Source organism: Grampus griseus, assembly GCF_964374135.1.
Source record: "Grampus griseus genome assembly, chromosome: 1".
NCBI lineage: Eukaryota > Metazoa > Chordata > Mammalia > Artiodactyla > Delphinidae > Grampus > Grampus griseus.
Genome location: NC_139017.1, coordinates 161575507 through 161600845, shown reverse-complemented (window position 1 = coordinate 161600845; position 25339 = coordinate 161575507). Strand labels below are relative to the sequence as shown.

The 25339-nt window shown below is 38.3% G+C and overlaps 1 protein-coding gene across 10 annotated transcripts in view; it reads right to left on the bottom strand.

Moving 5' to 3' along the window:
• Positions 1-25339, bottom strand: part of EYA3 (EYA transcriptional coactivator and phosphatase 3) — a 104812-nt gene that overhangs the window by 27183 nt on the left and 52290 nt on the right. For 8 of the 10 annotated variants that reach the window (XM_082677397.1, XM_082677405.1, XM_082677404.1 and 5 more), the window contains 5 exons: positions 21960-22026; positions 18990-19126; positions 11443-11580; positions 4649-4734; positions 1673-1856 (listed from right to left, as the gene is read on the bottom strand). In XM_082677397.1, coding sequence (XP_082533523.1) covers positions 1673-1856; positions 4649-4734; positions 11443-11580; positions 18990-19126; positions 21960-22026 — 612 coding nt within the window. The remainder of the gene's footprint in view (positions 1-1672; positions 1857-4648; positions 4735-11442; positions 11581-18989; positions 19127-21959; positions 22027-25339) is intronic. The other 2 variants (XM_082677406.1, XM_082677398.1) reach the window with 2 other exon arrangements.

Below are 25339 nucleotides of genomic sequence, written 5' to 3'. Positions count from 1 at the left end.
AGTGGGCTGTGGTAAGCTACCCTCTAAGGTTATAATTGGCGAAATTTAGACTGAGAAATGGTATGGGACAAACAATCTATTGATTGTTTCTTCAACAAATAAATTACAATCAGAAATAAAAAGAGATAGGGGAATTTATAGGTTAAAACAAAATATCCACCAATCACAATGTATGGACCTTACTTGGATCTTATTTTAAACAAACTGTAAAAAGAAAAACAAAACTCCTAACATTTATAAGAAAACTAGAAATATGATTACCCTTTGGTATTTTATGTTATTAAGGAATTATTGTTGAATATTTAAGATGGGATAATGGCATTGTGGTTATGTTACCAAGCATTATAAATAAATATGATACCTGGCATTTGAGGAGGGAATTGGATGAAGTATAGTTGAAACAAGATTGCCTATGAGTTGTTAATTGCTGAAGTTGGATGACAGAATATAAGGGTTCATTATACCATTCTGACAACAACTGCCACTGTTTGAAACTCTCCATTATTAAAAAGTTAAAATTGTTATGAAGAACAAAGATATTTAGAGAAATGAATTCAAAACTAAGGCATCAACACATGTAATGATTTCAGAGTTATGTACGTTCGAAGCAGCAACCATTTGTATGTCTTTATCTAGAAGACCAGTAGAGGCAAGATGCACAGAAAACTGCATTAGTTGATGTAGACCACTTTTTAAAAACGCATCAGTGTTAACGATAAACAGTCCTTCCTCAAGTTACATGATGTGACAGCGAACCACCAAATTTTCATGAAAAATAGGGATAAAAAGTATGTGCATATGTTTACTGAATGTGTGCATAAAGTCTTTATGTCAGGATTTTTTTTTTTTAAACACTAGTCCTTTGGTTTTTTATTAATTAATTAATTTATTTTTGCTGTGCTGGGTCTTCGTTTCTGTGCGAGGGCTTTCTCTAGTTGTGGCAAGTGGGGGCTACTCTTCATCGTGGTGCGTGGGCCTCTCACTATCGCGGCCTCTCTTGTTGAGGAGCACAGGCTCCAGACGCACAGGCTCAGTAGTTGTGGCTCACGGGCCTAGTTGCTCCGCGGCACGTGGGATCCTCCCAGACCAGGGCTCAAACCCGTGTCTGCTGCATTAGCAGGCAGATTCTCAACCACTGCGCCACCAGGGAAGCCCTATGTCAGGATTTTTTAATCTGGACATCATAATTCATTGATCCATTTCAAAGCTACAGGTTTACATTTGTAGGTTAAATTTTATGTATTTCTTTGGGCAAAAAGAACCATACCTTTCTTCAGAATCTTAAAGGGATCCATGACGCAGAAAAAGTTAAGAACTACTGTTCTGAGGCCTAACCAGAAGTCAGTTATGCACAGACTAAAACTGGAGTCCTCCAGCTTTTATAAAATGTGCTAAGATTCTGAAGTTCTCTGTGACAAGCATATTATAGCTACAGGGAGAGTGGAGTGGGAGTCATAAACAAAGTCTTTTCATTCTTGGTACTTTTCTGTTCACAGCATCAGGTATTATATTCAGTCTGCCAACGACTCATCGTTGTCTGGTTACAGTGTTTAAATACTCCTCACCTGAGAAGGAAGGCCAATAGCATGGTAACAGTGACTTAGACCAGAACAAAGTAATCTTCATCGTCACCTGTTGGATGAAATGCCCTTAAGCCAAATGTAGAGCTTACCAGAGGAAAGTCTCTGTGCTGCAGGAGCAGGTACCATGACACTAGGCTTCTCCGTCTGGTATGTGGCTGCTGCTAAAGTGGTACTCTCAGCATCACTGTTAGTCTGGCCTGTGACTCCAAAGCTGGAGCTGGGGTAGCAAGCCTGGTACTGACTTTGACCAAGGATAGTATAGGTGGGATAGTCCTGTAGGTCAAAGGGAATAAGGGAGGAAAATAAGCCACTTAGCCAGAGCATAACATTAATTTCAACACAAGAGACTTTCATGTCCCTCTTTTTCATAATTATTTCCCTAAAACATTAACCCGACTTCTTATTTACCTAACCTATATAGTCTTCCACCGAAACCAATGATTTTCAAAATGCATTCTGTGGAAACCTAAGAGTCAAGAGGACACGCCTCAGGGACTGTCTTTGGGATGAGGTTAAGGCTGAGAGCAAAGTGTCCCATGCACTGTACACACAATGTCCCTTTTCTACTATACCAGCCTTTTTTTCTTCTACTTTATGTACAGAATTTCTGCATAGAATTTTTGAAGGAAAGAGTCTACTCCTTAAGAAGTTTATAAAACACTGCACTAGATGATAGTGCTTTTAAGGACAGATGAGCTTAAACAAAAAAGTGAATATCCTACATTAAAGTTTCCCAGTTTAAAAACTGAGTATCTCTCTCTCTCTCTCTCTTTAAAAATATTTATTTATTTGGCTGTTCAGGGTCTTAGTTGTGGCATGCGGGATCTTTAGTTGCAGCATGCAGGATCTAGTTCCCTGACCAGGAATCGAACCTGGGGCCCCTGCATTGGGAGCATGGAGTCTTAACCACTGGATCACCAGGGCAGTCCCCTCTCTTTTTTTAAATAATCAAGCTTTCTTTAAAAATAAAGTTTCTTTAAAATATTTGAAGGGAACCTTTGGTAGTTTCACAGGCACATACATGACAAAACTTATCAAATCATACAATTTATATCTGTGTAATTTACTGTATGTCAATTACACCTTAAAAAAGCTGTAAAAAATGGGTATGATGCACAGCTCAAATACACACCTTAAAAAAATTCCACTGATAACTGATATTGGTGACAAGCAGGAAAAAGCTAGCTGATCAGACCAATTATTTATAAAGAACACTGAGCATCTACCATAAGCCAAATATAATTCACAGTGTGAGTGTGTGTGTGTATGTGTTGGTACATGGGAGTTAAAAATCTAGCAGGATAGAAGACCAAAACCCATTTCCAACAAATTAGCAATAAACTGTATGTCAAATGAGTAAAATACAGAGGAAGACAACTATCACTGCAGACTGTGACAGAGAACTTTCTGAGACAAAGAAGCACAGGGGATAGGAAAAGGAACAGGCCCTGGAAAGGTTTTATTAAGCGGCCAGAGATGTTGAGTCTGGATGAAACAAAGGATCTCTGTAGGCCTGAATGACTGGTTAAGGATTGGATTGGATTCTTTACGCAGTGGTGCATAGTTTGTGTGGGAGCAGAAAATGGGGATCATCAAATTCAAATAAACAAAAATATGAAAAGATTCTGAGCAGGTGAGTGACAGGATAAAATGTGGCACTTAAAGAAAATTAATCAGTGTTTTAGAAAATGTACAGGCACGGTGAAAAATTAAAGATGAGATGAATAGTTAACTCAAGATTAAAGAGGAAAAAGCTAAACCATGGGAAATGACAGCAAAAATGAAAAAGCAGGGATTTCCCTGGCAGTCCAGTGGTTAAGACTCCACGCTTCCACTGTAGGGGGCACAGGTTAGATCCCTGGTCAGGGAACTAAGATTCTATATGCCATGTGATGCAGCCAAAAAAGAAAAAGAAAAAGCAGGAAAGAATTCCAGAAATGGCTGGATTAGGGCTGGGTAAGGAAAAAAAAAATCGAAGATGACTGGTCTGGTTTTAGGCCTAGGTATATTAAAAAATAGTGTAACTGACAAGAATTGAGAAGCCGTAGGAAAAAGTGGTATTACTTTTGGAGGACAGGGAAACGGAAGAAAGGGTGGAATGAAAGGCTGGTTTTAGATATGGTCAACTTAGGGAAATAACAGGATATTAAAAAAAAAAAGCCCATCAATCAGCAGGAAGCCTGTAGATATCATGAGGTCAGGACTAGAATCTTCATTTTGGAAGAAGTAAATGGACATTGTGAATGTGGTTAAACATTCCTGGTGATGAAATAATAAGCATGTGGAAAACTAAATAGAGACTGTCCATGACAGAAGACAGGATATGCAAAGGGAGAGAGATGTTACCCTGAAGAATTCCAGGTACACAGCAGGAACTCAATAAATACCTGTGGACTAAAAGAATGAACAAATGCAAAAACAGTCAAAACATAAAAAGTGAACCAGAATAGCAATGTTAACTGCAGCCACAAAAAAAGATCCATGGAGGCAGTGGTTGATAATACTAATTGCTGCAGAGAAAACAACAAATAAAAACAGAACAACAAAACCAAAAAAACCCTAAAACACTGAAGATGTTACAAGTGATCTAAACATACAGAGTTAGTAAAATAGTGATCAAGACCAGACTAATTCACAAAGAAATGAGTGGCTAAGTAAAAAAAAGTCAAAGTAATATTTCCACAAACATTTATTATGTGCCTTCAATGTGAGTACTAGGCATTTTTCTGAACTCTCAGAACAAATAACTAAACAAAATAGAAAAATAAATCCCTATCCCCACGGAGCTTACATTCTTGTAGCAGCAGGGTAAGAGACAGACACACACACAGTAGATAAAGGAGCAGATATAATCATATCATTCATAGTCTTGGCAATGGAATGAGAGAAACTGGGTAGTAGCCTGAGAAACCATCCAAGGTTTCAGTCCTGAGGGCATCCAGAAAAAGGTCTCTCCACAGTCCATACTGGTTGTTCCTTAGATTGGCAAACTGATAATGCAAAGAAGAAAGGAAGAGCTAGCTAGATGAACCATATCAACAGGAGGAACAAAAGCAGCACCGTACCTGGTTTGAGATGCTGGACACTGCTGCTGCTGGAATATTGGCAATAGTAGATGAAGTGGATATCAGGCTGGCATTTGTGCTTGAAGCTATAAGATTGAAAGTGTTAAAAGATATTATGTAAACGCCTAAATGAAACTCAAAATATATTCTGTCCTAAGTAAACAGATCTATAAGGAGATAAAAAACATTGGCAAAGGAAATAAATACTATATATACTGGTTTTGCTCTTTTGCATGCCATACCTTAATTTAGACTTGATTAGAAATAAAACAGTTCACACATTTTTGTTTCAACTTGAGTCTTCAATTATTCCTACTAAAGTCCTAGAAGGATACAACACAATGCACTGGTTCATACTAATGATACCAGTGAAATCAGAACCTAAACCAAATCACTCCAGTCCATCTTCTCTGGCAGCTGAAAAATAACTCACCTGCAGTGTGACCTACTGACACCAGTAGAAACAACAAGAACTCTGGTAAATCCACGTGTTAAGTCCTACACTGTGATATTTACTGTCACTTGCCCCAAATTATGCCTTTCCTGGTGCAACACAATTACTCTGAGAAATTGATGGAGTTTTCCAAATTCTAAAGTGCTTGGAGTTGCTTCAACAAACACCATGTTCTGGCATTTAATGATTTCACCCATGAGCCTGGAAAAATTCGGAAAATATTCAATATTATTCTGGCCAGGTAAAAATTTACTTCATAAGCTACTTAGGCTGCCTGTCTCACGACAAGAAATTTGGGTTTTTTTCACACCCTTCTATCACAGATTCCACCAGGGTTTTAATAAAATCCTCAGTGACTAGTATTTGTCACAGTGACGTTTTCCAGGTGGACAATGTAGGTGAAATTGTGAGGTACTGCTCTTGAACTCCTCTCTTTTGCTCATCATAAGCATACTTATACATGGTTTCTACCGCAGTCACACACACCATAAAGGCTCACCATCAGGTAAACCACACTATCTGACTACCTATCCCATTGGCGACAAAGTCCTCTAGAGGGAAAGTTATTAGGAAAACCTCCATTAAGAATAGTGCAGGTGGGACTTCCCTGGTGGCACAGTGGTTAAGGAATCCACCTGCCAATGCGGGGGACACGGGTTCGAGCCCTGGTCCGGGAAGATCCCACGTGCCGCAGAGCACCTAAGCCCGTGTGCCACAACTACTGAGCATGTGCTCTAGAGCCTGTGAGCCACAACTACTGAAGCCCGTGCACCTAGAGCCCGTGCTCTGCAACAAGAGAAGCCACCGCAATGAGAAGCCCGCACACCGCAACGAAGAGTAGTTCCCGCTCAAAACTAGAGAAAAGCCCGCGCACGGCAACGAAGACCCAACGCAGCCAAAAATAAATAAATAAATTTAAAAAAAAAGAAAAAGAATAGTGCAGGTGAACAAATGCAGCAGAAACTTGAGAGGACTGGTCAAAATCATAGGGAATTTGTATCCCTTTCACCAAGGGTACTCTGCTTAGAAGAAAGTCTAGAAGAGATTGAGGTAAATTAGATATAAGGAACAGCTACTGCTAGCTTTCAGAAGAACTTGGGACAAAGAAGAGTTAGAGTAATTTGTCCACAGTCATGGGGTTAAAGGTAGATAGTCAAAATGACAACTGTGATCTCCCAATTCTTCATCCAGTGCTCTTTCTTTCCTGAGTCGGTGGCTGAGCTAGGGATCAGATTTCGTCACTATCCAGGGAGATTTTCTTTTCTACAGTACTCCTTCCCCCAGGTAAACTAAAGGATTCTTGTTTACTTTCTTAAACCCAACACCTAAATGAAACAGATTTTATAATTTATAGATGATATTTTCTTCCCATCAATATTTTTTCCCCTAAGGGGGAAGTCCTAAGAAATCATTGTATGTAAGCTAAATGACTCTACAAGTAGTTTTTAATTATTCTTGTAGGAAAAGAATTTTGAGTACATTCCAGATTCTATTACCAGTACATTATGCTAGGCAGGCCTGCTGGCTAAACATAGGTGATTTAATGTGGGAAAGAAAATGAAGTATTTAATCTCTTAAGTTTATCTCTCCCAGCAAACTCCATTTCTAGATCAATTTTTCTTTAGCCCTAATCCTAACATATATTCCTCTTTTCCTCCCATTTACCTTTAATTCTATTCTACCTTCTTAATGATTTATAAACGGTTACAGGTACAACTCATTCACATCTGATATCTGCACACATGGGGAAAAAGCTGCTCTGACTGACAAGGTAGTTTTATAAATTTAACAATTTTCAGATCACTTACAGAATTGGGCTGGAGGTAAAAAGGTAGACCTTACAAACAACTGGCCACATACTCTTAATTATCCCTGACAGGAAGTTTAATGACTTGATTAGCTAGTTGCTGATACCAAGTTTTTAACAAGTACAGTACTAAAAATCACAAATTCCTCTCAGCAATAGTGGCTTCTATTACAGGAAATGTTGGTCTGCTAACCTAGAAAGTTTACAGGGCTCAATTAACAGTTCTTTCTCCAACTCAATCAAATCATTTCTAACATGTGTTATTCATTCATTCATTTGTTCATTAAACCAGGGTCTACTATGTGCCCAGAAACAGTTCCAGCCACTGAGGAGTAGAGTAGTGAACAAGACGAAGTCCCTGCCCTCATGGCGTTTAAATTCTAGTGATAAAAGTTAGATGATAATTAAAGAAATAGTATTTATTTAGGATCTTGTAACCAGCATTGAACCCAAGCTAAACTCATTTTAAAATATACACAATCACTACATGCTGTACCCCCTGCAAAACTATGACTAAAAAGCCAGGCACCTCAAAAAAAAAAAGCAATGATCATCCTACATAAATATACATCTAGGTCTCAACAACAACAAATTCAACTGCAGATTTAAAAAACAAAAGCAGCAGCAATAAAATATGCAACAAAAATAAATTTAGAGGATAAAATAAAACTCAAGTGGTAACTCCTATTGATACATGTATTTTAAAGACTATTAGCTCTCCAAATGCCAGTGGCATGGCCAACTGTTTTCCGATAGTTCCCACTCCTGTTTTGCAACAGAGCTGTGAAATCATAGACAAAGCTTCTGAGAACCATGCCCCACTAGAGATCCACCTGAAACAGTCAGGATACAGAGATAGCTTTAATCAGAAGACTGTGGTTATAGAACTGTGAGGCACAGCTGAATTAAGTGACATTGCCCCAAAGCTGGAGGGTAAACCCAAGGCTTAATGGCACATAGAAGTTGGTGCAAGATTTAGTTTCTACCCACCTCTCTAATTTTATGAATGTTTCTCTACCACCCATGCTCACCCAGCTTTCGAGTTACTCAAAACAAGAGAGACTCTTTCTCACTCAAGGACCTTTGCAATGCTGCTCTCCCTGCCTGAATTGTTGTTCTCCCTGGTCTGTCCCTCTTGCCCTCCAGCATGATCATTCCTTCTCAGCATGTCTACTTCCAGAGAGACTCTCTCTGGACTCCTCTATTAGAACTAATTCCTTTCTTGTTTTCCCAGTCACAACAAACAATTCTTTTTTCCTCTCAGAGCACTTTTCAAAACCTATTTATTTACTTGTTTGTTTTCTGCCTCCCCTCCTAGTCTGTAAGCTCCATGAAGGCAGAATCTTACTACCTTATTCATCACCTCCAACGTCTAGCAAAGCACCCGGCCTACAATAGGTAAAGCTCAATAAATACTCGTGGGATTCATGAATAGCATGTCAAGGTTATCAAAAACAAGCAAAGTGTGAAAAACTGCAGTCAAGAGAATCCTAAGGAGCCATGACAATCAAATGAAATGTGGTGTCCTGGATGGGATCCTGGAACAGAAAAAGGACATCAGGTAAAAACTAAGGAAATCTAAATAAACCTAGGATTTAATTAATAATAATGTACCAATATTGGTTCATTAATCATAACAAATGTTCCATTCTAATGTGAGATGTTAATAATAGGGGAAACTGTGTGCAGGGTAGGGAGATATATAACTCTCTGTATCATATGCTCAATTTTTCTACAAATCTAAAACTACAATAAAAAATAAAGTCTATTAAAATACAAAACAAATCTCCTAGTCAACGAAAGACTCTTGTGTGTTACCAACACTATCAGAGCCCAAAGACATTCACTGAAATTCAAGGTTGGGTTAAAATCAATTCTGAAATTTCTGAAATTAATTTTGCTACTTGAATTTTAATTATTTAAATCATCTCAATTGAAGAAAATAACCAGAGATTGGGCTACACAGTCACAGACACTCTAGGAAAAGGTTGATATAAAGAAGCCAGATCTATTTAATCAAAGGGTTTTCATGAGCATTGAAGTATAAACTAAAGAAAAGGTTTTGGTCAGAGCTGATCAAGCCAGAAGTGGAATTTGCTGTAAGTTCCCTAACTTGCCCTGGGAAGATGGGCTACTGTCAATTGTTGAAAGCTTCTGGAGGGGATGAGGGGACATTGCTGTTTTGACCACTTTAAAAAAAAAATCAATACAATGCTCCTTGTTTTTACTCAGTGGAATGACTGGGTAGTTACACAGGGGGGAAGATGAAGCTCTGGAGAGCTGACATTAATTATCTGTGCTAAAGGAAATGAAAAGTGGGGGTGAGGAGAGTGATACTGATAGAGGAGAATCCAGGTGATTCAAATGTGCCAGTAATACCCATATTTCCTTTTAGCCAATTGTTACCACTTGCTTTCTACCAACTTTTTCTCAGAATAAATGGCAAAAATTGATAACTTGATGCTTAATTTCTGCCTTAATTTCTACCCTCTGCCAAAGTTCTAATGGCAATATAATGGGCCAATAGGTTAACCAGAAAAGGGAAGGGAAATGAATTTAAATACTTGCAAGTATAGGTTCTCAATTATGGGAGTTGATATTGATACCATGACTTCTACATTGAAAATCATAAACATTACACCCGTGTGCTGGGGTCAGGCTGCCCAGCTTACATCCTTGACTTATTTACTGTGTGTCTTATGTGCCAAATCTGTAAAATGAGATTAATGACAGTACTTCCCTCATAGGTGTGTTGTGATTACATGAGTAACACCTATCTCTGCTAAAATAATGCTAAGCACATAATATGCACTTAACAAATACCAACAGTGATCATTATTAGCACAATGGAGGAAACTGGGTTAATTGATCTAAAGGGAAAAAATGTACTAAAAGGTAAGAAATTAGGATAGTGGCAAATGAGGTTGAAAGCACAGCTTCGTGACTTTTTTAAAGCAATGGGTCTTAAAAGACCCCCAAAAGGTGGTTCCTCTTGTTTTACAAAGAGGGAGAAGTAAGCACAGCTATCAGGCTCCTCAAATTCAAGGTACAGGTACAGATGAGTGGTGGTTCTACACCTTGGGAGAGGATTATTAATATAAAGGAAGAGAACTCCTTGCTTTTCTTTCATGACCTAGGTGTAGTCATCAGAGATATATCAGTTTAGGAGGAACTTGGCTACTAGATTTGCCTGTAGTTGGACCCCAAAGCCTACCAAAGTAGAGGAACACTTTATAAAAATGAAAGGGAGTAGAGGAGGAGACAAAGTCATGCTCTTGAGTTTTTTTCCTCCTGGTTTGTTCCCATTTTAGAAAGAAAGAAGGGGGAGGGGACAAACATAAAAAGAAGGGAAAATAATTAAGAGGAGACTCCATAAACAATAAGAGAAAAAGGTAGCTCAGAGCAAGGTCTTAGGAATGTAGTAACCAGTTGTTCCCAACAGACTAAGAAAAAGTAGTCCTCAGTCATTTTATTGAAAACAGTTAATACTGAAAATCAAAATATTTTGTTTCATATAATCTACATCAAAACAGTTTTTCATCATCAAAGTTTATATTTTAAGAATACCTAGGACTGGGCTTCCCTGCTGGCGCAGTGGTTGAGAGTCTGCCTGCTGATGCAGGGGACACGGGTTTGTGCCCCGGTCTGGGAAGATCCCACATGCCGCGGAGCGGCTGGGCCCAGTGAGCCATGGCCGCTGAGCCTGCGCGTCCAGAGCCTGTGCTCCGCAACGGGAGAGGCCCGCGTACCACACACACACAAAAAAGAACACCTAGGACTGGTTTTATAAGGAATAATATTTAAAAGCTGGGAGAAATCAGGAGAAAGGAGGCAGATGAGAAGCCAAGTAGATGGACATTAATTCCCAATTTGGAGCAACGATAAATTCCCTGCATTGGACTTGGAAGGGTAAGGAATTAACTCCACAGTGCCTTTTGAGTTTCTTTGTCTTCATTCCAAATAGTCCTGTCATAATTCTAACCTTTTAGAGGAAGAACTCAGGAAGGCAGAGGTGTTTAGAGTTCAAGCTTTAATGCTATGCTTTCCATCACAAAATAGAAACAACACTGAATTTTTTGAACGAGAAAAGCTCACCAAGAAGTAGTAAATGGGGGTGGAGGTATAACAAAAACCACAGCAGAAAAGCAGCACACATCTCACAAAGCAGCACTCAATCTCACTTTCCATTCTATTTGGACTTCACATAAAAGAAGTCAGCAAAGCTCTAACCCATGGAGTCTTCTGCTCATTTACAGGACAAAATGCCACTGAGAACAGACTAGAACAAAATTAGACAGGTTTTCTGGACACCAACGTGCAAAAGAGGAGTCTTCAATTCTATTAAGCAGTTCACAAAAGCTTAAACTACTTATGAACCACACTCCTAGGTTCTAGTTTGTCTAACACAAAAAGCATGCACAAATGCAAATATCCTATATTACCCAGTATGTTTGGAGATACAGGTAGATTAAAAACAAAAAACAATAATAATTTTTTTAAAAAAACAAAACACACACAACCATGCCTGTTTACCTTGAATGGGATAAGAATAGTGTGCTGGGCTTGGCTGGCTTGTGGTTAACCCTGTAGTGCAGGTAAGAACACTGTGTTGACTTGGAGATGGAGTCTGAGTTAAACCACTTTCAGGTTTCATACCTGGCCACAATGCACCTGAATCAGATAAATTGGACCAATTACAAACAAAACACTGGAACTGAGGAGCATGGTTATGCTTTCAAATATCAGCCAGTAGGTTTAAAATCAAAATCTTAAAACAAAAATAAATTTGCTTGTAAGAGAAAATTATTGAATCTCCCACTCGTAATATACCACAAGCAAATACAATTTCAAAGAATTGGGGAATGGGGCCATAGAAACAAAAATCTTGTCAAAAACCCAACAGTGATATGTATGTATGTAAGTTCACTTCAATGGATGGGGAAAATTGATCAGCATTCAGAAAAAGGGCTACCGACACCCTACCATTGTTGTAGAGTGCCTGACATTCCTGTAGAGTGATAAATCATTTATCTGCATTGTCTAGGTAGGAGACATTCCACATACGTTTAAAATTCACTTACCCATTAAACAAGCACCAGATTTTTCTAAAATGTATGTATACTTCTCTGCCTTCTTAAGCTGGTTATTTTGTTACCTTTATTTCTTCTGATTAGGAAAGACATACCTGCTTACTTTTATAAATTAAAAAACATTAACAGAAATATAATTTCTAATTTTTAGAAATAATAAAGTCATATATAATCCCACCATCCAGACTTAACTGCTATTCAGTTTGCATAAGAGTCACTCAGATTTCTTCTGTTTACTAATCTTTTTTTTCTTCTTTTTAATAAAAATGGGATGTTACATGCTGTTCATAATTTGCTTTTCCACATAATACCTGAGACATATCTTTCCCTGTTAGAACATATAATAAGACATCATAGCTATTCAGTTTTATTTTTATCACAATGCTCCTAAGTGACAATCTTTCTAAAAAATATTTATATCCTTTCCTGCCTTCTTAGCAGGGAGGAAATAGTGACCATACCTTTTCTCAGATCTATACTGTGCTGTGCTATGTACATTACAGAAAAATCCCCAGAGGCTACTGCAGTATGTGAAGACATTTGTTTAGTACTAAGTAGAACTCAATTACAGTTCTATGATTTGAACGCTCTTGTATCACTTTGTCTTTTCTCTGTGATCTGTCACTTCTTGACAATCTCCTGTTTCTGGCTGTATCTCCTTTTTCATTTGCAGTAAACTAGGAAACCATAAAAAAAAGCTTGCTTCTACACGACAGCCTAAGGATATCCTTTATGAGTGAAGAGTTTTTGTCATAAATTTTTTTTTTTTTTTTTTTGGCCACACTGTGCAGCATGTGGGATCTTGGTTCCCCAACTGGGGATCGAACCCATGCCCCCTGCATTGGGAGCACGGAGTCTTAACCACTGGACTGCCAGGGAAGACCCCAAGTTTTTGTCATAATTTTGGCTATGCAAAAGTCTATTAAAAACCTCACTGTAGGGAGAAGATATGGGGATATATGTATAGGTATAGCTGATTCACTTTGTTATAAAGCAGAAACTAACACACCATTGTAAAGCAATTATACTCCAATAAAGATGTTAAAAAACAAAACAAAACAAAAAAACCCTCACTGTGCTCTGAATAGTTATAGCTACTGGATCAATATAGTTGAAGCTGATGATTAGGCCCAAGAAGATTCATCAAACACATTCCAGGTAAGAAATCAATACCAAGGTCAGCCACAGATTCAAATTCAACATTACCTCACTTCATATACTCTTAATCTGATAAGAAATTTATAAATATATAATGCTTTGAGAATAAGGACCTCTGCTTCACCAGGGCCCTCAGATATCTTAGTGTAACTCAGATCTGTAAAATTTGTTGACAAGTAAATGTAAGAATAGTAAAAGGAGATGTTAGGGCTTCCCTGCTGGCGCAGTGGTTGAGAGTCCCCCTGCCGATGCAGGGGACACGGGTTCGTGCCCCGGTCCAGGAAGATCCCACATGCCGCGGAGCGGCTGGGCCTGTGAGCCATGGCCGCTGAGCCTGCGCGTCCGGAGCCTGTGCTCCGCAGCGGGAGAGGCCACAACAGTGAGAGGCCCGCATACCGCAAAAAAAAAAAAAAAAAAAAAAAAAAAGAAGATGTTAAAATCTCAAAAGGTTCACAGTGGAACATGGTAATTGCCTTGTCTCAAACTTTTTTTTTTCATTGAAGTATAGTTAATTTACAATGTTGCTAGTTTCTGCTGTAGAGCAAAGTGATTTAGCTACACACACACACACTTTTTCAGATTCTTTTCCAGTATAGATTATTACAAGATATTTAGTATAGTTTCCTGTGCTATACAGTGGGTCCTTGTTATTTACCTATTTAATATACAGTAGTGTGTATGTGTTAATCCCAAACTCCTAATTTATCAAACTAAAGCATTAAAAAAACAAGACATATTCTTTTCTCACCTACTAAACACATGAAATAACATATTTGAGGAGATTAAGGAATGCCAACATCTCTATAGCACAAATTAGGAGGGTTGCCCTTCACCCCCTTCCACCCCTTGGTTCATGATGATTTTCAGTCTTGCCCAGGTAAGCCACAGCTTAATTCCTTGTCATGGCTGACATTTAACAATAAAAAATATTTGAGAATGTAGTTTTTTTAAACATTTATGATGTGAAATTTGAATATTAGTGCTAAGATTCTTGGTGGTTGACTATCACACTTTTTAGAAACATAGAAACAACTTGCCTTTTCAATGTCACAATAACTTTCAGATTTATTGTAATCAATGTGTTTTTTTTCTAAATAGGTTCTGAACCCGAGGTGTTGGGTTTGTAAACATGTTTATTATTACACTGTCCTAAAATACTATCTTACTAATAAGAATAGTATTAACTGAGAGAATTTTGCTAGTTTCATTATTCAGTATGTATTTTTAAAGTTTCAAAATGTAAAATTTCTATAAACTGGTCCATCTTATAAGGTCAGAAATTAGTGCAAACTGTCCAAGACAAGTAGAGAAAATAATAGATAGTTTTGAATGTTTTGGGGCAGAAACATAAAGTAGCTATTGAATATTATTTTATGAAGAACAGAGGAATAAAAGACAATATGGACACTGCCTCCAGTATCACTGTAGCCCTGCTCTTTAAGTGTGTGTGTATCTATCTGTCTATCTTCCTTTAAAAGCACTCTTTCCAGAATTCCAAGTAACAAGTAGCATGACCAAATGGTGTGACTGTAGAGCACTAATGCCGGCAGCAAAGAAGAAATGAAATCCCGGCTTCCTGACTCCTGGTCCACTGTTCTTTGCCTACAAGTAGACTTTCTCAAGTCATTTTAAGTACCAAGAGCCTGATGTAGAGCAGCAGCTGATCTAAAAATGGCAAAGGAAGTCTGCCTCTGAGTGCTGTTCTCGTGCTGCCCCACAGTGGGGTCTTATCACAAACTCTACCCAAGTTTCTCAGCACAAATACTTCCCCCCTATTGGCTAGTCACTAACCAAACTAATCTGAGCAGTTCACTTTGCAGTAATATATATCAGAGTAGTGGAAATTTAGAGAAGATTAGTTTGGTTAAGAATCGAAGTACAGGGCTTCCCTGGTGGCGCAGTGGTTGAGAGTCCACCTGCCAATGCAGGGGACACGGGTTCGTGCCCCGGTCTGGGAAGATCCCACATGCAGCGGAGAGGCTGGGCCCGTGAGCCATGGCCGCTGAGCCTGCGCGTCCGGAGCCTGTGCTCCGCAGCGGGAGAGGCCACAGCAGTGAGAAGCCCGCGTACCGCAACAACAAAAAAAAGGATCGAAGTATATATAAATGCTAAAAAAACCACATGAAAGAATATCTTGTTGATTTAATACCTCACTGGGATGAGCTCTTATAAATACTAAGTAATTTAATCTGAGTACTTTCGTTAACTATAAGTAGATGTATATTATAGAAAATTGGGAAAATATAGAAAGTGAAAAGAAAAAAATTGCATAGTCTCATCACACACACAAAAAATACAGACAGGGCTTCCCTGGTGGCGCAGTGGTTGAGAGTCCCCCTGCCGATGCAGGGGACACGGGTTTGTGCCCCGGTCCGGGAAGATCCCACATGCCGCGGAGCGGCTGGGCCCGTGAGCCATGGCCGCTGAGCCTGCGCGTCCGGAGCCTGTGCTCCGCAACGGGAGAGGCCACTACAGTTGAGAGGCCCGCGTACCGCAAAAAAACAAAAAAACAGACAATTCTCACTTTTGCACGGGACTGTGTTAACTGAAACCTGTACACATTGGAACTGTGTCCTCACTTTGCATGATTCCTTGGTAATTGAGATCAAATCTGTACTGCCTGTACTGTTAACATTCAGTTTTTCTTCCAAATTATTCTTTATGTACATATTTTTAAAAACTACTAACTTGGTATATTATATTTTTAGTTTTATATACTGCTTTTTTCAATTAATAATAAACTTTTTTCAAGACGCTAAATATTCTTTAAGAATATGATTTATAATGGCTACACAGTTTTCCATTCTATGGATACACTGCAATTTAACATATACCTTTCAATTCAATATGTCTGTTGTTTCCAATCTTTTGCTATTATAAATAATGCTGTGATGAATATCTTGGTAGTAAATTTTTGTGGTTATCTCTAATTAATTCCCTAGGATAAATCCCTAAAAGTAAAATTACTGAGGGATATGGCATGAACATCCTTAAGACTCAATACATACTGTCAAATCTCCATCTCATATTAAAGTTCTTTTAAAAGAAGGTAGAACAATGGCAGTTAAGCCAATCTTTTATGAGCCCCTAAAAACGAACGAGTACCCTTTCTCTCACATGTACTCATGCAGATCACTGGAACCTCAAATCCTCATTCTACCATCTCACCAGATTTCTATGTAGCCCTGAAAAGATATGACCACCATTCCTTTACTTTTAAAGATTAGTCATAATATGGGCTTCCTAGATTTCCTCTAGTCTTTTCTCACTTCTTTAAAAGAAGGAAACTTTTAAATTTCAAAGTCAACTGTGAGATTAACTTTTTCATACAGACCTAAATTTATGAGCACTTCTGGAATTAAACAGACCGGGGTGCACTTCTAATCCTAGGCATTTACTAACTGTATGACCTCAGGTTAGTCACTTAATCTTTCTAAGCCTGTTTCCTCATCTATAAAAAGGGATAATGCTGCCACTTACTTTTTAAGGGTGGTCCTGAGGATTACATAAGAAAGTAATGTAAAGTGTGAAGCACTCATTCTCAGCATACTGCTTGCGTAGTAAGCACTCAATATTATTACAATATATTATTACTGTATAAATATATAACATACAATCGTATCACAGTAAGATTTTCTAAAGCTCTGTTTACATCTGAAATAAAATAACAGACTAGCTAATCTAGTTTTAGTGCTAACAGGTAACACTAAGATAATAAAATTACCAAAATCTTCACAAGAAAAAAAGAAATGGAGTCTTTTTTTTTTTAACTGAAGTATAGTTGATTTACAATACTGTGTTAATTTCAGGTGTATAGTATAGTGATAGTTTTTTTTGTTTTTTGCAAATTATATTCCATTATAGGTTATTACAAGATATTGGGTATAATTCCCTGTGCTATACAGGAAGAAATGGAGTGTTTTACAACTGAGTGATATAAAAGAAAAGAAGCCATGTGTTAAAACATAAGAAAATGTCTTTCAAAAATACAGGCACTTTAAAAAGCATTACACACACACACACACACACACACACACACACACACAAAGTATTATAAACATTTCCTTAAAATTTCCTTTATAAAATTTAAGAATATGCCATACCTATCATTCAAAGGCAAATTAAGCTAATGAACAGTTCTCTCTGAATTACTGATAAGAAAAACTTATTAAACAAGTTTCCCTCACCCCCAATTATTAAACAGAAATAGATTAATAAAAGAGCCTGTTATAACCAATATTTCTATATAAAATAAATACTGTTTCCTTCAAGTTTTTAACAGGGATCTACCTATTTTACAGATTTTTCTTTCTTTCTTTAAAATGAGAGAAATGCTGTGATTATAAAAGATACCATAATATCTAGGACCTATATGCACATGGCATTGTGCTAGGTATTCCAAAATCTGAGTTCAGAGATATAATAGGAGTTTTATTTAACACTGAACAGTAGGATCAATCAACTGTTCAACAATGTCATAAAGCGCTTTTGGCTTTCTAATAAAGAATTTAAATAAAAACAGAGAGTAAAAAAAATGTGAAATACTTTATACTTGCTAGCCTATTGTTAGCCAGCTGCTGATAAATTAGCTTTAATATATGCAAAAAGAAATAAACACAAACATATTCACAGAGTCCTGCTTCCAAAAGGACTGCTCAGTCTTGTCTGGTTAAATATATCAGAAACATAAAAGTTTAGTATATACCGACAGGCACGAGGCATGGGTGTACAAACAGGAAAACAAGAGCATTTCTGTTTCTCTTCTCTCATGAAGTTATCAACTACCACTACCATTAAACATAAGCCCCAATTTTTGTTCCCAGTAGTTATCAGGAGCTAAAGAATGCTAACAAGCCTCAAGATAAGAAAGCTGTCAGTATCATAAAAGAGCAGCCAAATCGGCCAGGAAAACTAGGAATCTCAAAACGAAAGGCAAAACACCCAGAATCTGTGGCAACCTGAAAGATTTTTCTAATTCCTAGCTAGTTTCAATAAAGGCTACACAGTTATAATTTTATTAACATATTGAATATTTTTTAAAAAATACAGTATTTTCTTAATTTTCTGACAACAGTTCTAGGAAAGCAGGGAAGGGGCAATAAAGCACACTGACAATATCTATCAATTCACACACACACAAAAAAAGCACAGATATTAAGTGCCCAAAGAACCTCAAACTGACTTCTAGTAAATCATTCTAATTTATAGTTCATGTACAAGATACCTAAAACCAAAGAACAAACCTCTCTATGCACATGATAAGGTTGTACAAAATTGGGGATTTCCCCCTCTAAGACGACTTTCTGGTTCAGCAGAGCAACAACTGATCAGTTTGGGGCAGCAGGGAAGGAGAGGGAGAAATTGACAAAACAGAGCAGGGTTGGTGGGGGCAGAAAACTATAAGGTATATTCCATCCGGAATATGTAGATTACTTGGTTTTAGCAAGAAATTAGCCACCTCAAAATATATTTGTCATGGTATCATGTTTTGTATGGTAAGTCAAATCAACTGTAATTCCTCAAAGAGTTTCCAAACACTTGAAGATTCCAAGCTTTACAGTCAAGACTTAGTATCCTGGAAATAGCTACATTATGGCAGATAGACAACTGAGTATTGAGAAGTTATGATTTTATATGACACGCATCCAATATACTGCTGGAAAGTTGCATACCCAACTTCTATCACACCTGTGCCTGAGCAGGTGCTCTGCCAAGAACAGCGTGGCATCTCTCAGCTTCCTGATCAGCCGTGCTCGCTTTTGGGGGAAAGACGGAAATTTCTGGGGGATAAAATCAACATTCTTAGCAACTCCTCACAATAGAATGCCTTACCGAAAGGAGGTAGTCCATATGTTTGGGTTGCCTGAGGGTAGACAGCATAGGGTTGAGACTGCTGCAGTGGCTGATACTGAGTCTGCCCAGGGTAAGCAGTTTCCGAAACAGGAACTGAGAGGATATGTGCGTAAGGTCTAGAAAAGTTCAAGAAAACAAAAACTTTCATGTGAGAAAAGTAGGGGAAATAGCTAATACCACTAACAGCAAAGCATCAGCAATGAGGAGACTAACCTGCCACGTAAAATGTCTCTTACTATGGTCAGAAAGTAGAATTATTTTTTCCTTTCCAGGTTCTACTGTCACCTACCTAACAATTTTACAGAAAATTTAATAGCTTCAAATATCTTCCTCCCAAGGTCCAGTTACTATGCCTCAAACATTTGTGGTGTGTCACATGCAAGGCCCTATGTGAGATGCAAGTATGGACTAAACTCGTTTATGCCCTTATGTCTAAATATAGAATAAAACCCTAAAATGACATAAAACTGGACAGAACAGGATTGGCAATTGGCTCCATTCTCCACCTAGCCCTCTGGGCCAAACTAAAGTTCTGAGAGGGAAAGTGGGACTTAGAGAAGAGGGTGAGGCTGGCAGAGAAAAGGCAAGCAACCATATTAGAAGACAGGGAGTACAGGTGTGGCCCAATATCCCCAGATCGAGCCTATAAAATAGAAGTCACATAACTAATAAAATCCAGGAAGTTCTAGACAGGACACAGAATTGCCCCGCTGATACTTAAGCCAGAGTACTGCCACTAGTTGGTGCCAACCACATCAGGTTTAGCTAGAGATTTGAACTTAACAGTGAAACTTCTGGGATTTTAAACTAGCTAGATGACCTGGTCATTTTATCCATGGAATAAGATGGTGCCACATTTTATGCACTGAATTTTTAGATACCGGTTATTTTATTTGATAAGTTACGCTGTACTCATAAGCAAGAAAGTGTCATATGTACCATATAGATCATAACAATAACATAATGGGGGAAAGGGGTGTTTCAGAAAGGAAAAGATTTTTTTCCCCCAGTTTTGGGGAAGAAGAAAATGAAGGAAGCCTATAAAGAAATGGTCTGTGAGCTGAGCAGATAGCATGTGCAGAAATGGGAGAGAAAGGGTGTTTTAGGAAAAGAGAAAAACTCTGGCAAAGGTACAGAGGAAGGGCTTCAGCCTGCAAGGAGCACATATTATATTAAGGCAAAGTATAAGAAGATAGACAGCAAAGACCTTGAATTTGAGGCTAAAAGTGTTCAACTGGGAGTCACTGAAATTGTTGAGCAAAGAATGACAAGATCAGAGCTGTTCTTTAATAAAGATTGGTTTGACATTTCTTTGTAAAATGGATTGCGGAGGGTGGTTGAAATAGAGGCAATTAAAAAATGCAATGGTTTTAGCTAGGTGGTAAGGAGGTCTGCATTAAGATAGAAGGCATAGGGACTCCCCTGATGGCGCAGTGGATAAGAGTCCATCTGCCAATGCAGGGGACACGGGTTCGAGCCCTGGTCCGGGAAGATCCCATGTGCGGCGGAGTGGCTGGGCCCCTGCGCCATAACTGCTGAGCCTATGCTCTGGAGCCCGAGAGCCACAACTGCTGAGGCCCACCCACCTGGAGCCCGTGCTCCGCAATCGGAGAGGCCGCCAAAGTGAGAAGCCTGCATACCATGGCGAGGGGTGGCCCCCGCTCACAGCAACAAAGACCCAACACAGCCAAAAATAAATAAATAAAATAAATTTTTAAAAAATTAAAAAGGAAAAAGATAGAAGACATAGCTAATAAGGTGTCCTGAGTACAGCAGGTATACAAATATTTTTTGAACAAATGAATGAATTTGGAATATGCAATATTCACATCTCGGTAGACCCTAAAAGACTGAATTTGAAAATTTCTATTCTTCTTAGCCAGATCTGAGACCAGAAAATAGCTCAGGTTGTAGTTGTTAATCAAATCACGTGGGAATGATTTAAAATCTTAGTGATTTCAAATGGATTAACCTCCAGATATGATAAAGATCATAATATCATTTTTTATATAGTGTCTTTATAGCTCAAATTATTTTCTTATCTTCTTCATAATGATCTCAGAGAATAGGTTCGGTCATTTCACAGAAGAAGAAAACCACATGAAAATGACTGGCCCAAGAATGCTATTAGTGTTAATACCAGGTTAGAATTTGAAGAACTCATTGAGCTGACTTTTCAATTAGCTCATTTTTTTAACTGACGCAAAATTCAAAAGGAAAAAGTTTTTTTATAACATACCCATACATATCACTCACCTCTGTTACCAAAGGTGAGTGTTCCTTATGTACCCTGCCTATGTAAGCACATCAGAATTGATCCCAGTTTAATAAAGCACACTTGTATGTATCTATGTATGTAGGCTCACTCTATCAATGCACAACTGCTGGCTCGATATACACACTGTTCTGCACCTACTCATCTTGGAGATGATTAACTTAGTGGACCTTAAATGCTGATCTTACCCCATGAGGCCCAAAATATTGCCTCTTAATGACTTCAACCCACTAAACCTGTTTAATCTCAAGCCTAGTTCTACTCTTCAGGACACTCCTAAAACAATAAACTGAACATAGATTAGGCTGAGAAGTCCCAGTCTGAGGCTGGCTTTAGCTTTTTAAATTGATCTCTCTATTAAAGTAGAGCAAAGACAGAATGAGCAGAGGTCAATCAGTAATATGTTTACATCACTAAGGGTATTTTGCATTTTTCAGTGCCTATTCATTTTGAGCAAGCTCCTGGGTAACAGTGATCTATTCCAGACAATCATCAACTTTTTAAAAGGATGTTATATAGACTATATTTAGAGAGAATGAAAAAACTGGAGTAGGGAAGAACAAGAAAGGTGAAAATAAGTTAAATGTCAACTTAATAACTTAAATATCAAGTTAAATTTTGCAATGAATCTAGAGAAAAAGCATACAGATTTTTGAAATAATTATTCAACTTACTTTGCAGAATACATTTGTGAGGTATAATCATTGGATGAGCGAGGGATGTAATCGGTGCATGTCATAACTGAAAGAAAGATATCACCAGGAAAAAGTTAGAACATTTCAAAAATGAAATGGGGAAATTTCATGTCTCACTGTATAGTCTTTCAAACTAAATAACAGAATACAACTTGGGCATCAGAAATTTAGAAAGACTATGCAGTAGGAAATACCTCACTCTTCTAATAATGGGTTTAGAGACTTTTAGAGACAGTAAAAGAAGCTAGAATGCAAAGCACTCGAAAGTCAGTACCAACAGACCTCCACCTTCACCCATCACTGATCTACAACCATAGATGAAGCAACTTCCTAAGCTCTCAGCTGTGCTCATAGGCAAACTTAAAATGCAAGATCTATGTCTAGGAAACCACATTATACTTCTTCAGCTTATTCATTCTCTGGGTGCTTACCCTATTCTGAATAAAAGGTCATAAGAATGACTTGCAGGAAGACAGATTTGGAGCAAGAACTCAATTTTATTAGAAAACTGTAGCTACTGCTGTATATAATCAACAGCAGAAAGACGTAAGTATGCTTCTGTATTACTATTTTTTCAGCTTTGTAGTAAAGGCTTTACGTTTGGCAAAGCAGACACACACCTGAGGAACTGATGTAATACTCTGATAAACCATCAAGTAAAGAGACTTTCACAGCTAGTGTCCTCTTCACCTCCATGACTTCATCCAGAATAGATACCGTCATGAGGCTTGACCCTAATGATTTCATCTGGGATAAATACTGTAAATATTCAACTCAAGTTTGACAGATAGCAGAATCCTATTCATTAGCACTATTTCAGTCCATATTGTAGACAGAGTAACATCACACAGAGCTTGTACCAGACTCCTCAACTGTTCAAGAACTTCATTCAACAACTATAAAGGAGGTTGCTCTATTGTGATTAGGGACTAAGGGTGAACCAACTAACTTTATGTCCAGCTGGGTTCCCTGAGTGTCTGACCCAAAAAGGGAACCCTGATCAAGATCAGATGCAGGGACAATTCATGCCCAACAGTACGATAAATCATCATCTGTGAGTTTATCATGAATCTTGTCCACTGCCATTGTTCAAAGTCTTTGAAAATACTTAATGGCAATTTGCAGATTATGTTAATCCATAATCACTTTGACAAAAATGAAGGGGACCTCAATTAGATCTAAAGTTCTTAGCATTCATCGCATAGAATGGAAGTTCATTTGAAATTCTACATAATGGTTCCTTCTCTGCTGACAAGTACATTCAAAAACCCAAATCCTTCTCCTCCTCTGATTTAATTTAATTCTAGAAGAGGTCCACAAAACATCCTGGGAGATATAGGCCAATTTTTACTTCTCTAGAGAATGAATGAGTCTTGATCTTTGCAGTACTTGGGAACTTATCAAGAGTCAGGGCAAGGGACTTCCCTGGTGGTCCAGTGGTGAAGAATCCGCCTTCCAATGCAGGGAACGAGGGTTCTATCACTAGTCAGGGAACTAAGATCCCACATGCCAGGGGCAACTAAGTCCGCGCGCCACAATGACTGAGCTTGTGCGCCTCAACAAGAGAGCCCGCATGCCGCAAACTACAGAGCCCACGCGCCACGAGAAAGAAAAGCTCGCGCACCACAACTAGAGAGAAGCCCATGCACCGCAACGAAGAGCCCATGTGCCGCAATGAAAGATCCTGCATACCTCAAGGAAGATCCCATGTACCGTAACTAAGACCTACTGCAGCCAAAATAAATAAAGAAAATAAATAATTTTTTAAAAAAAGAGTCAAGGCATAACCTGCTTAAAATCTGTAACTTCTCTGTCCCCTTGCCAAGGTGTGGGACAGCTGCCTTCCTACTAAATTGCAAAAGTATTAAGATCATTATTGTATGTGCGCTAAATACCCAAGTCTTCTGTTCCCTTGTGACAAAAAATTGCATGTGAGGTGGGATAATCAAGTTTCAATGACCTATGTCAGCTACACAACAAAGCCAGACCCCAGAATAAAATTACACAAAATGGAAATAGAACCCAAATTTCTTTAGCTTTGTGTAAATAAATCTGGATGTGTTTAACTTTGTACTGGTTAAAAAAAAAAAAAGCAGTGGAGATGAAGCAAAACCTTGAAATATATCCTGAAGGTAAAACTAACACGACATCCTGATGAATTTGTATGTAAGGAATGAGGAAAACGGGAATACAGGATAATTTCTAGGTTTTCAGCTTGAGTAATTAGAAGGATAGTGAAACCACTTCCAAATATGGGGAAGTTCAGGAAGAGAACAGATTTGGTGAGGGCTAAGGGAATAAAAAGCTTTCACACATTTTAAGTATGACTTTCCTTTTAAATATCTAAGTGGAGATGTCAAGTAGGCAGCTGGATTCACAAATGAAATTAGGGGAGAAGTCAGACTAGAAATACAAATTTGGAATTCATTAACAATGTATAAAACATTTAAAGTAATGTAGTAATGGATGAGAGGATGCAGAAAGAGCAAAGATGGTAGACTAGAACCAAATCCTGAGGCCCACCAACATTCAGAGTTCAGATAGTAGAAGAAAGGCCAGCAAAGGAGAAAGGTGGGAGAAAAAATAGTGGGAGGCAGGATACAAGGAGAGAAATGTCCACTAGAACTAGCACTTTCAGTTACTGAAAGTAACTAATGACCTTGACAAAAGCAATTTCATTGGAAGAGTGGTGACAGAAGCTAAATTTGAGAGGGGTGAAGGGCCAATGGGAGGTGAGAAAGCAAGTGAGGGCAACTCTTTCCAGAGGTTCCAATGGGTCATGGAACAAAGAGAAGGTCTATATCCAGCAGGGGATGTGGACCCAAAGGACGGTTTTGTGTTTTAAGATGGTAGATACTGAATCATGTCTCTTTACTGACAGGATGGATTAAGAAGAGAAGAACATGACGATGCAGGAATGGTATTAGGATAACCAAAGTACCAAAGTCCTTGGGGGAGGTGAGAACAGACAGGTATGAAGCACAAATAAAAGGTTCTACCTTTGACAGGAGCAAGAATACTATTCCAATTCTGACAAGAATGAAGATAACATGGGTACAAACACAAGTAGCTTTGAAGATCCGGTGGTGGTAGGATAATAAGGGAGCTTCTTGTCACAGAGAGCTTCTATTTGAGAAGGAATCATCAGGTAAGCATGAAGAAAGGTGAATGAGTATGGGTGCTTCGAGAGGAAAGAAGTGGTGTGAAATATTAAAAGGTAAAACTCATGAGTGAAATGTAGTAGGGTGCCCACTTGAGGCCCTGTGAGTAAATAGTCAGCTAGGTGTATAATTCATCCAATAATGTTCAGCTATTTTAATGCACTTATAGAGAAGGTGGAGAGTTGGATTAAATTATGG